We start from the raw sequence: 12559 nt of genomic DNA on the forward strand, positions 1-12559 counted from the left end.
CGCGAGAGCACATGAGGCTACACAGTAGTTTTCTGTAGCCTGGATCTCTCGCTATATCGTTCACATGAGAGCTACTCTGTATTTGGCTTATCCGCTCGGCCTTTACACCGACTACGGCGTAGATAATTATGCTATGCTAGGCTCAATAGCCGTAAATTTACACGGAAAGTACGTGAAGTGCGAGAGGACTCAATGCCTTCCGGACAAAGTTCAATGCTGGGCCCTTAATTCTTTGGTCGTCCTTCATCTTCCAGTTGAGCGCACAAGTGAAATCCAACATAGATCACTTGTCTCGCTGAGTCAAAGTGGGCGTTGAAAAGAAGAATAATGGCGGATGTATGATTACTTCAGCCCGAAATTGTTTCCCTGTTCATGAATGTAGTGTCGTGGCTTCCATACGACTCTTGTCAGCCCCTCTTGAGAATTACCATGCAGAGCCATATGAGACATTTCTATCGACGGCAGCCTGACGCTGTCCCATTCGTGTAAAAAAAAGGTGACGAAATCATAGGAGTGCCAGTGAAATGCCAAGCAGAAGAAGCGAATATGCGGGTTTCATCACAACCGCTCCAACGTATCGTGCTGCTGACAAGAATCAGACCTTATCCAGTCATCAGCGAAAATTGAGACTCGTATTAATGCGGCCTTAGAGGTCATATTTTAAAGTAAGGAAGCAAAAAACCAATACTGGAATATCGAGTCCTTCGCGGGTCTAGCTAATCACTTGTGTTTGAATAACATTAGATAACTTGGTATAGTCTTTTGCTAGTCTTACTGGCGCCTTTTGGTACCCCAGTTTTCTTAATATCAAAAACTATGAAACAGGTACTAATAACACTTAAATCGGGGTACTCTTAATTGATACGAAGATAGAAGTTAGGATATCATCTGTTGAAAATTCGACTTGAAAAATACGTAAAATTATCTTCAGCTAGTCATTGCTAATCGAGCCTATAGTTAGCGGAGGCGGGTATTAATATACCGATCTGAGTGAGTATCTGGTCGACTCAAAAAGTCAGAATCTGGGCATAATAATGCACCAAACTACTAACTGTTCACAGCAAGGCTAATATAAGTATTGACTGCTAGATTGTGGGGTATTTAGCGGCATCAACGACACACGCGCTCCAACTTACAGTTCCGGGACTTACAAACATCATCAGCCTTAGCCATGGTGTTCTTTGCGTCCATTCCTGGTATAAACCTGCCCTTCAAACGTCCCCGCTGGCAAGAACATCATGAGCCCATGTGCAGTGGTTGCCAGGGTAGTATGTAGGCAGCATATTGCTGCCTAACCAGTCACATCACTTTAGTGACTGCTGCCCGCGGGCAGAGCTGCTCTAGGCGCCTCCGGATCTGCGTACAAGAAACGGACTACCTGCCCGTTGGATATGCAGTTATGTTCCACCCACACGGGTCTGAATGCTTGCAAGATTACGTCGAGCCAGTGGCATGTTTGCGCGAGGCCTTGCCAGCTCTTGCCAGTCGGAAGGTTCCGACAATAGTTTGCTTCCCGCTGCTGGGATGCAATGCATGGCTGCCTGATAGGAGCATGTGGAACCATCCATGGAGAGGGATCATCTTGGCCAGCCCTGTGCCTGTCGACGCCTTGGGTCAATATTGGTGGATGGCAAGGCAACAGCCGGAACGCGGGCTCTTGAAGCGCGCCGAGAAATACCTCTGCCTAGCGAGCGACCTTGCTGCAAATTTCTTTTTGTAGCTGCACTGCGTCAAAAAGTCAGCTGACGCTTATAAGGACAAAACAATGTCCGCAGTGCTCAAGTTGCACATAAGGTCTTGTGTACTCCTCACTACGCTCCCCGACTGGTTTTCTCCCTCGACAAACCTTTTCGCCTCTACATAGTGGCAACTCCTGCTGAAGAGCCCCAGTCGCCAAGATGCGTGAAATCGTGAGTCCATGTTTGCCCACCCCTGGCAATCTCTCCGTGTGGTGGCCACTGCAACTGGCTATTTTAGCTCTTGAAATGGCTAACACATCTCCCTCCTTCGATAGGTCCACTTACAAACCGGACAGTGCGTAAGTAGCGTCTGCTGGTATTTCTATATACAAAGTCACTTCTAAAAGCTGGGCTGCAGGGCAATCAAGTTGGAAGTGCCTTTTGGCAGACCATCTCTGCCGAGCATGGCCTTGACAACAGTGGTGCCTATCATGGCTCTTCTGACCTTCAGCTTGAACGTATGAATGTCTACTTTAATGAGGTATGGCAAAAATCATGACTGAGATGAAAAATTTACTTGTTGTCGCCGATGGTAATGACTTGAATGTCTTCAGGCTTCCGATCGCTACGTGCCGCGGGCTGTCCTCATCGATCTTGAGCCTGGCACCATGGATGCCGTTCGCGCCGGCCCCCTCGGCCAGCTTTTCCGCCCTGACAACTTCGTATTTGGCCAATCTGGCGCCGGCAACAACTGGGCCAAAGGCCATTATACCGAGGGTGCAGAACTTGTTGACGAGGTCCTTGATTGTGTCCGCAGGGAAGCGGAAAATTGCGAATGCCTCCAGGGCTTCCAAATCACGCACTCTCTCGGAGGCGGCACTGGATCCGGAATGGGCACGTTACTGATTGCTAAAATTCGCGAAGAATTTCCGGATCGCATGATGGCGACGTATTCAATCGTTCCGTCTCCTGGCAACTCGGATACTGTCGTTGAACCATACAACGCCACTCTATCAGTTCATCAACTCGTCGAAAATTCTGACGCGACATTTTGCATTGATAACCAAGCTCTGTATGACATTTGCTCGCGAACTCTGAAGCTAACCGATCCTACATACGGAGATCTCAACCATTTAGTGTCAGTTGTGATGTCGGGTATTACGACTTGCCTTCGCTTCCCCGGCCAGCTGAACTCAGACCTACGCAAGATGGCAGTCAACCTGGTGCCATTTCCTCGCCTCCATTTCTTTACCGTTGGATTTGCTCCTTTGACCGGCCGAGGCTCGCACTCATTCCGGGCTGTTTCTGTCCCCGAGCTAACCCAGCAAATGTTTGACCCAAAAAACATGATGGCGGCATCCGACTTCCGCAACGGCCGTTTCTTAACCTGCTGCGCTATATTGTACGTATTTATGTGATAGTTGGATGACCGGTTTAGCTTACTAACTGGCAACTAGCCGTGGCAAAGTTGCAATGAAGGAAGTTGAAGATCAAATGCGTAAGATACAAAACAAGAACTCGACTTATTTTGTCGACTGGATTTCCAACAATATCCAAAACGCGCTTTGTGCTGTGCCTCCCAAGGGCCTTAAAATGTCTTCTACCTTTATTGGAAATTCGACCTCTATCCAGGATATTTTCAAGCGTGTTGATGCCCAATTCTCTGTCATGTTTCGACGCAAGGCGTTCCTGCATTGGTACACTGGTGAGGGTATGGATGAGATGGAATTTACCGAGGCCGAATCGAATATGAAGGATCTCATATCCGAGTACCAGCAATATCAGGATGCAACAATTGATGATGACGAAGAAGAGTTTGAGGAAGACCTCCCAGGGGACGCAGAGTTGGGAGCGTAGTTCTAGTCTAGCGCCAGTATTGGCACCGAGGTAGCTATTCATCATGCTAGTATGTACTGACTGGATATTTCGTATCGCAATTACTCTATATTTCTTCACAATTGTCTGTGATGTAGTCTTCGCAACTGGCGAGTCTCGCGTGCATGCGCTGCGCCAACTAGCGCACACACACAATCAGCGGGCTTCAGTGCTGCAAAAATGAACTACAGCGAAGAGGGATAGAAATTCGAAACGAGACATGCATATTGGCAAGGTATTGAGGGATTTCTAGCTACCAGTAAATAAAAAAGCATTTGTCGAGGTACATCAACTAGTCTCTATCTTGATGAGAGAAGATAAAATGTCTCCGCGCCTGACGAAAATTTCAGTACATTGCCAACCATCCGCAAGAACTTCAATAATATGGGAAAGAGACTTGTCATAAGATATTGAAGGAGAGAGCGCTACGTATCAGCAATGCAAATGTTTGTCGATAAATGTCCTGGGGTGTGGCTTGTGGTGTGCTTGCGGCCACAAAAGAATCATTTATGAGTGCGGCAAGACAAAGTATCAGATAGGATACACGAGCGATGATCCCAAAATACTTGGAAAATCTTGATTTTTTGTCAGATTGACTAGGGATATGTTTCAAGTTGCTGCCCGTCTGGGCGTATGCAGGTCGCTGACTGTTGCCCAAGTAACTTGTCAGCCTCGGGTGGTACATTCTGTATGCTATTTATGCTCCATTGAGCCGCCTGATCATCGCTCGTCCCCCCGTTATACGAAGTTCTCCCTCAACTTCAAATTGATCTTGCGTATCTGTATTCAACATTTGACTTTTGTATTCTGACGACCATCTTCGTCGCCCTAGCTTGCACCAGAGCAGTCGAAGAGATGCGCCTAAGCGGCTTTGCCTGTACCCTGCTCGCTCTGTTGCAGCCCGGACTCGCGACGTTTTGCAATTACACGGGCGGTTTCGCCAACAGATCCCCAGGGCCCTGCAGAGGTGGTGCGCCGACTGCTTGTGATGGTGCGTTGGATGGCTACGCCAACACCAGGTGCTGCCCGGCGAGCTCAAAGTGTGACATCAGCGGCGGGAATGCGTATTGCTGCCCGGATGGGGAGGACTGTGCTTCACGTGTCGCTGACGCCCCAAAGGTATACTACTACAGACCATGCCCATTCGTCTGGCGATGACCGGGGCTGCCAGAGTGGAGGCTGAAGAAGAAAAATGACTGAAGAAAGAGCAAAAGTACTGATACAATGAGCTGCCGCGGAATGTAGTGCGCAGATACAGGGTCTAATCTATGGCATTTTGGCGACACGCTCCTCACGGACTCGTGGTGCTGCGACAAGGCACAGTTCGGCGTGGCTGTTTTCGACAACCACGGCACCTTTGTCGCCGCCGCCTGTGCTCCCTCAGACCGACCACTGGCACCCGTAACAGCCGGGTACTTCCAAACGAGCGCAACGCAGCCGACGTCGATGGCAGCGTCATGCACCGGAAGTCTGACGACGGCAGGAGTAACGACATCCACGACGACGACGACGACGACAACGACGACGACGACGACGAAAAACGCTCCCAGCGGGACGTCTACAGGCTCGGCCGCGGATCAGCAACACGCGGCCCTGGGCAAAGGAAGCATTGCTGGTATTGTCGTTGGCATTGTCGTTGGAGTCGCTCTCATTGGTGCAGCCTCGTGGTTTGTGCTGCGCCGTCGTCGTCGTCGGGGGAAGCAGGTATCAAGCCACAGCGCATACACTCCGGCAGAACTCCAGAGTACAGAAGGCAAGCCCGGTGTTGGTGTTCCGTGGAGCAGTACGGCCGCGGTCTCTTCCCCGGTGCCAGTAGCAGAGCTTGGAGCGCCTCGGCAGGACCAAGTCCATGAGCTGGGAAATTACAGAAAAGGCTGAGCAACGGCCGGTACTCTAATGATCAATGAAAGAGCACTTGACTTGCAACTATCGCATATCTGAAGCATGTACTTGTATCACTGCTGCACCGACCGCCCTCCATTTCGATACCCCCGAATTGTATTCTCGCCTTACATGACTTCCTTGACTTGCATGACATCCTTAACTTACACGACATCTGGCCCTCATGCCACCAACATCTTCTTCTCGACTCTCCCGTCTTTCAACATTGTCATTGCGGCAAGAAACAACAAAAAACAAAGAATACATAGCCACTCCGAGAACGAGAACCTCTGAAGTCGGCCATGTATCTTTCCCATCGCAAGCGTATCGTGCTTACTTTAGGGTGTTGTGTAGTCCGCAATAAATCCCTGATGCCACTCGTCAGTAGCGCGCGATGTGCTCAAAGCCTCACCAATTCTGTTAATAGACCCAAAATCGACCAAAACAGGGCGCGTATCGCCATCCAACCCCTTGACTGCCTTTGCCCGATACTATATGCAGTTATTCGGTCTGATATTTCGACAAGGGACGGAGTTTAGACTAAAGACAGTGAAAGTTGTATATTATTGACATGAACGCTTTTATAATCTTGTACTCTTGACAACTCCAACATTGATACCGGACTGTTCTCCTTTGTATCCACCCTTGGGTTCGCCACCTTGCCAGACGGGCTTCATACTCTTGAGCTTCTTCTGCTTGGCCTCGTACTGCTTCCTCTTCTTGACCCTGGGGTTGCGCACGTCCTTGCTCCTCTTTGGCGTTAGTCCCTTGTTCTTCTCAATAGCATAGTTAATCTTGCGCTTGCCATCCTCGCCAACTTGTTCAATCTCGACTACGCGGTCAGCCTTGCTAGCAGCAGCGTAGGCGGCGTAGCGGGCAGCCTTGTCTTCCTTCTTGTCTTTGGCCTTGTGAGCGACCATGTCGTAGTATTCGTCTTCGTCGCCGCGGACCGCCTTGGCAGCGGCATCGTCGCCGTCATCACTGTCAGCGCCGAGGTCGGCGCCGTGCTTGGAGTCGCGCTTGCCACGCTTCTCAGCGGCGGCGAGTAATCGGGCCTGACGGTCACGGAGACGCTCGCGGTGAGGAATATCCATGTCGCCACCGGCATCGCGTCCCGCACCGGCTCTACGATTCGCCTTCTGCGCGATCTGGGATGTGTAGAACTTGAGACTCTTCTTGCGAGCAGCCTTTTCGGCGGCAGTTCGCGCGTCAAGGGCATCCTCTTCGCCGAAATCGGAGTTGTCGTCCTCAGCGAGCGCGACGAGTGTCTTCGATCTCCTATTTCCCTTGCCATTGGATAGCGGCAGATTATATAAATCAGCAACGGATGCTTCAATCTCCTTCGCTTTGGCCAGCTCCGCCTTCTTCTTTGCTACAACGGCCTTCTCTTTGGCTAATTGCTTCTTGCTAGGCTTCACAACTGCGGCAATCTGGTCGACCCCGGTAGCATCCATGCTTTCATCGTCATCGCCGGCGACAACTTGGACAGGCTGCAGCTTCTGGACCCTCGTCCATGCATTGCGGCAGTCGATAAGTGTCCCCATGACTTCGTGATCGCGTAGATCCGATGGGTTGGCTGGCTTTGAGGATTTCTCGGCGTCCCTAGCTGGCGCTGCAAGAATAGCAAAGTAGCTCGCCAGCGCAGCAATGTAGCATCCGAGAACCCAGTATTTGACCGACTCGAGCGATTGGGGAGGTGCCGACTTGGCAGCGGCCTTGAGATTGGCTAGTATCGGTTGCAGAGTCTCAAATTCGGTAACGAGGTATTCAAACTCTGGGTATCTCGTGACGAGGAGCTGATACCTGTCTTTTGGTGGCATGTCGTCGCTGACTTCGATTTCTTGGAGAACCTCGGTAACCGTATCGCCGCCATCCTCCGCATCACCATCGGCTGCCAGCCAGTCATCGCCGTCAAAGACAAAGTCCTGTTCTTGCATCTTGGCTAGCTTCTTCTTCTGAATGCGCTTTGCTTCGGCTTCTTCCTCTTGAGCATCGGCTTCTGTTTCGATTCTGTCGGCATCGTAGTATTCTTTTTTGGAGGACCCCCACCAGCCAACATCCTCCTCTTCTTCCTCTGCCTCGTCATTGTCGTCATCGTCGTCGGCTGCCTTTTTCTTCGAAGCTGAAACAGCCTTTTTTCCAAACGCGAGACCGCGATCGTCTGATTCGTTCTCGGAATCTGAATCTTGATAGCCGAGGATCTCTTCGTCAGAAAGCTCCATGTCATCGTCTTGGCGGCGACGTTTGTTGTCAGGCTCGTCATCGAGCATTATGGTGTCTTGGTTGAGAAAGTGTTCGTCCTCGGAATTGGCGACGTCTTCGTACGTGCTGATGGGACCAAGACGGGCATCTTTGGGGTCAAAATCCCGTGGCCCCTTGGAGCCGGCACTGCGGCCGGAAGACTTTCTTTTTTTGCCCATTTTGACGAGTTTGGGGGATTGAAGTTTCCACGGTTGGATTTGGCATGAGAAGTTCGACGCTGGATTTTTCTGGCGACATGGAAATTTTTGGGCGTCTGATAAGATAAGGAGATGGATGTGGGGCTATCGGGTTATAGATGGGGAGGTGCAGCAATTGTCGGCAAGTACCTAAAAGTAAGTACTGGTAGGCGCCATAATAGTGGTGCTAATAGTAGGCTTGCATGCTGCACCAATATATTGAAGTACGGCGTAGCAACATCGAATTCGAAGCAATACGGCGACGAGTGTAATGAATAGATTGCAACCACAAGATAGCACCACTCGCACCACTTCAAAACAGTACATCGCTTGGTGGCGTCGTCTTGGCCATTGGAGGGATGACCTAACTGACGGCGGTGCAGGTGATTAGCCCGAGAGTCTTGGCCAGGTGCTGCTGCAAGGCGGAACTTGGCGAGTTCAGTCGCCATTCAGCAAGCCTTCTCCCCCCTCCTCCCCTGCTCGCTCCCCCCGCTAGCGACCCCGGGCCCCCACCAGGCTGCCAGGCAAAGGTTGCCAGGCTCCCTTGCCAGCAAGAAGGCGCTGATGTCACACCAGAACACGGGCAGGCAGCGCCTGGAATTTAGCTTTGGTGCCTTGCTAAAGCCGCTAAATAAGTACAGTTAGGTTATTTAAGTAGTAGTGCCTACGTACGGTAGGCACCTTATGTAACTTAGATACGTACTCAGTAGGCTAGTAGGTAGGCGTGGAAGAGCCCCAGCTCAGTACACCTGGGCACCACCGTTCAGCGCCTCTTACTGGTAATCATGCTGTATCATGCTGTAAGGCACCTGGGAATGAGGTACCTACCTAGGTTAGTACCTTAGGTACTAAGGTACCTAGGTACCTTGGTACTCAGTAAGGTACCGCGTTGTGCTACCCCCCACCTGTCAACGACAAACTGTGGCTGCAGCTGCATCATCTTCGAGGCCGTTTGGTTTTGATCCGAATCGCATCGTTTTATTTTTCTTGCACGGTGTGTGACGCTGTCCGTTTTCGCATCACATGCAAACTACTCCGTACATCTCCCATTATTCATGCAATCTCGCCCTCCTAGTTCGATCCCGGTCCACTGATCATTTCTGCGGGCCACTGTGAAGGTACCTAGCCCTTTGATGTGGAGAGCCTCGAGACGCATTTCAAGTCCACGTGAACCTCGTCCATCCATACACGACGATACGGGCCACACCTCCCTCCGTTGCGAGGTCTGGTGCATCTGCAAAGCACGGGAAGCTATAACGCGACCTGGTACTTTCAATACTGCCAGGCATTTCAGCACCCAACCTACTCTACGATATTTATACGGTCCTCCTTCAACATCCCTACGCGCTGTGGGCAGTTGCTCCAACCAACCAACCACCCGTCCTGCTTGCGGTTGCAACATCTCAGCCGAAACAGCTCCATCACTCCCTGGTCCTGAGCTGGGCTTCCTTTCGTTCAGTCGGCTGACTCTTTCCTATTCGACTCGACACGGGTCGTTTTCCAGAGCTTCACTGGCCCAGCCAGCATGGACTCCCAGCAGAGTGACGACTACGGCACCCATCAGCAGCCAGATTCTCCACGAGCCTCGCGTCGGCCCAACCATCGACGACATCACTCGACCGCCGCCGAACCTAGCGAGCTGTCTCCGCTGCTGCATACCTCTAGATCCCGCATCCGAATAGATAACGGTGGCCGCTCTCCTAGACCTGTTGCCCGCCTATCTCGTCACCAAAGTCACACGGGTTCGTTATCCTTGATCCACCCACCTCTGCTAGTGACGGTGCCATCTGAGCCATCTGAACCTTCTAACCGTGTTTCATTGCGTTCAGGCAGTCTTCGCGGTACGAGACACCATAGCCGGCAGCCTTCGTGGGGCCAGAGGCTAATTTCTGCGCTTGGTGAAGGCAGAAGCAGCTTGACTGAATCCAAAGGCTCCATCTTCCCCGAGGAACGTGTCTGGTACGACCAGTTTACCAGCACCGATTGGGTTCACGATACCATCGCTGATTCGCATCGAGTCAAGGCCCTTCGTGCACGCAAAGATTTACGTGGTCGAGTCTTGAACGCCTTGGATGGTGCGCAAGGATGGTTTCTTAGTGCGCTTTGCGGCGTCATCATTGCATTGATCGCATACGCTGTTGATGTCACGGAGTCCACAGTTTTTGATTTCAAAGATGGTTTTTGTGCCAGAGCTTGGTATTTGGATGAAAAGGTTAGCTCGAATTGCGATGCATCATGTTACAAATCTAATGTTACGACAGAAATGCTGCCCCAGAGGCGACTGCGAAGACTGGAAAAGTTGGTCGCAAGCATTCCAAATCCATTCACTAGCAGCGCACTGGACTGATTATCTCGTCTATCTATTCTTGGTCCTTACTCTGTCTGCATTGTCCTGCTGGATTGCGCTGTGGACCAAAACCGTTGTCGCTTCATCTTATCAACTTACAACCCTGGATGAAAACTTGGCGGCAGAGCAATTGCCACAACCCGCCAACGATATACATGCCGACGATAGCTCTGGTCCATCGCCCGAGGAAGATGTACCGGAGCCAAACCCGCCAATGATTTACTACGCCGCCGCCGGAAGTGGTGTTGCTGAAGTCCGAGTCATTCTGAGTGGGTTTGTCTTGCACGGTTTCCTCGGTTTGAAGACACTCATAATCAAGATGGTGGCCTTGGTGTTCTCGGTCTCTTCGGGGCTCAGCCTTGGCAAGGAAGGCCCTTACGTGCACATGGCCGCGTGTGTAGGGAATATTGCTTGCCGTCTCTTTTCAAAGTATGACCGCAACGATGCCAAGCGACGAGAGGTTCTGTCTGCGGCTGCAGCAGCCGGCGTAGCTGTTGCTTTCGGTGCTCCTCTCGGCGGAGTGTTGTTTGGGCTAGAGGAAGTATCATACTTCTTCCCTGCAAAGACGCTCTTCAGAACATTCTTCTGCTGCATTGTTGCTGCCCTGTCCCTCAAATTTCTGAACCCGTACGGAACGCACAAGATTGTCATGTTTCAAGTTCGATACCTGGTTGATTGGGAGTTTTTTGAGCTGGGCAGCTTTATTTTGGTAGGCATTCTTGGTGGTGCTCTAGGTGCCTTGTTCATCAAAGCATCCAAGCACTGGGCGCACACATTCCGTCGCCTCAAAGTGATCAAGAAGTATCCCATGTTTGAGGTGTTCCTCGTTGCACTGATGACCGGGTTACTCAGCTATTGGAATGTACTGACAAAACTGCCTGTTGCGAAACTGCTCCTCAACCTCGCCTCTCCTTGCGACGACTCGACTGATGCCAACCGCGACGAGCTAGGTTTGTGTCCAAACTCAATCGACGACATTCCGAAAATCCTCAAGACCCTGGTAGTTGCATTCTTGATCAAAGGATTCTTGACAGTCATCACGTTTGGTATCAAGGTCCCCGCCGGTATTTACATTCCGTCCATGGTCGTTGGAGGCCTGATGGGTCGTATGGTTGGCCACCTGGTTCAGTGGCTCGTCTTGGCCGCGCCTACTTGGCGTATTTGGGGGAACTGCGCAACAGAGGCCGATGGTACATGCATCCAACCTGGTGTATATGGACTAATTGCGGCCGGTGCCACAATGTGCGGAGTTACGCGTCTTTCAGTCACTCTGGCAGTCATTTTGTTTGAGTTAACGGGCAGTCTGGACTATGTTTTACCGTTCTCACTCAGCATCTTGGTCGCAAAATGGACAGCAGATGCCATGGAGCCAAACAGCATTTACGTAAGTGAAGGGGCTTTGTTTGCTCTGTTTTGACGTGGGCGGCTTGCTAACCATGAGAAGGACCTTTTGACTTCAATGAACGCCTATCCTTTCCTGGATAATAAGCATAAACCCGTCTTTACTGGTGATCTAGCTGATATCATTACACGCTTCCGGCGGGAGAGAATCATCGACATTACCAACTCCCCTCTTGTAGCGGCGACCAAGCTTCGGTCAAAGCTGGAAATCTTGCATCGCGCGGGAGAGCTTGACGGTGGACTGCCGATTCTACGACATGACGTGCTGGTGGGACTAATACCAGCACCGGATTTAGAATTCGCACTGGATCAACTCGAAGACGAAGCGACTAGTTTGTGTCTGATGGACCGAGTCCCTAGCTTTGATGAGGACGAGGATGACATTGTGGACCCCACCGACTTTACGCCGTACATTGATCCGGTACGTTACTAGGTTGAACTCGGATACTTGTTGAACTGTGACTGATTGTGACCAGGCCCCGGTAGCACTTGATTTGCGCTCCCCAACAGATCTTGTCTACGAATGTTTTGTAAAGCTTGGTCTACGATACATTTGTGCGACTAAGGACGGACGATATGCTGGTATGATCCACAAAAAGACATTTGTAAGACACATGCGTGAGAAAGAGGAGGAGCAGAGCTAGAACAATGGCAGGGCGGTGGGCATGTCGGACCAGTGCATCTGCGGGAGGCGTTGAAGTTGTTGCATGTGACGGGATTTATCATTGCGAGTATTGTTATTTCAGCATTGCATTGCATGGACCGACGTCTGCATTTTATTAGTTTGAATTCATTATTTCCATCCACATAGCAGTGCTGTCACAGTCTTTGAAGTGATTGAGCGAGTTTGACACAAGATGGCGATTCAACGCCAGACAGGTTTGGAACCCTTATCAGGCTAGATAGGTGTTGTAACCATGAGGAGGGCTGGCCGAATT

General features: G+C 50.9%; 4 protein-coding genes across 4 annotated transcripts; 3 read left to right on the forward strand and 1 right to left on the reverse strand.

Moving 5' to 3' along the window:
- Positions 1–1898: 1898 nt before the first annotated feature.
- V2A60_001530 (tubulin beta chain) lies at positions 1899–3536 on the forward strand (the record flags this gene model as incomplete). Its single annotated transcript, XM_083252890.1, has 5 exons — positions 1899–1910; positions 2015–2038; positions 2098–2220; positions 2294–3081; positions 3137–3536. 5 exons carry the CDS (start codon positions 1899–1901, stop codon positions 3534–3536), a joined length of 1347 nt encoding a protein of 448 aa, XP_083109016.1.
- A 1154-nt stretch (positions 3537–4690) lies between these two features.
- V2A60_001531 (uncharacterized protein) lies at positions 4691–5432 on the forward strand (the record flags this gene model as incomplete). Its single annotated transcript, XM_083252891.1, has 2 exons — positions 4691–4726; positions 4800–5432. The coding sequence occupies 2 exons, from the start codon at positions 4691–4693 to the stop codon at positions 5430–5432; spliced, it is 669 nt and encodes a 222-aa protein (XP_083109017.1).
- Positions 5433–6016: 584 nt separating this feature from the next.
- V2A60_001532 (rRNA-processing protein SAS10) lies at positions 6017–7855 on the reverse strand (the record flags this gene model as incomplete). Its single annotated transcript, XM_083252892.1, has 1 exon — positions 6017–7855. The coding sequence occupies one exon, from the start codon at positions 7853–7855 to the stop codon at positions 6017–6019; it is 1839 nt and encodes a 612-aa protein (XP_083109018.1).
- A 1543-nt stretch (positions 7856–9398) lies between these two features.
- V2A60_001533 (chloride channel) lies at positions 9399–12265 on the forward strand (the record flags this gene model as incomplete). The annotated part of the gene is made up of 5 exons (XM_083252893.1): positions 9399–9615; positions 9703–10085; positions 10135–11604; positions 11665–12042; positions 12098–12265. The coding sequence occupies 5 exons, from the start codon at positions 9399–9401 to the stop codon at positions 12263–12265; spliced, it is 2616 nt and encodes an 871-aa protein (XP_083109019.1).
- Between the last annotated feature and the right edge of the window lie 294 nt (positions 12266–12559).

This window comes from Cordyceps javanica, chromosome 1, assembly GCF_051103115.1.
Source record: "Cordyceps javanica chromosome 1, complete sequence".
In the NCBI taxonomy this organism is placed as follows: Eukaryota; Fungi; Ascomycota; class Sordariomycetes; order Hypocreales; family Cordycipitaceae; genus Cordyceps; species Cordyceps javanica.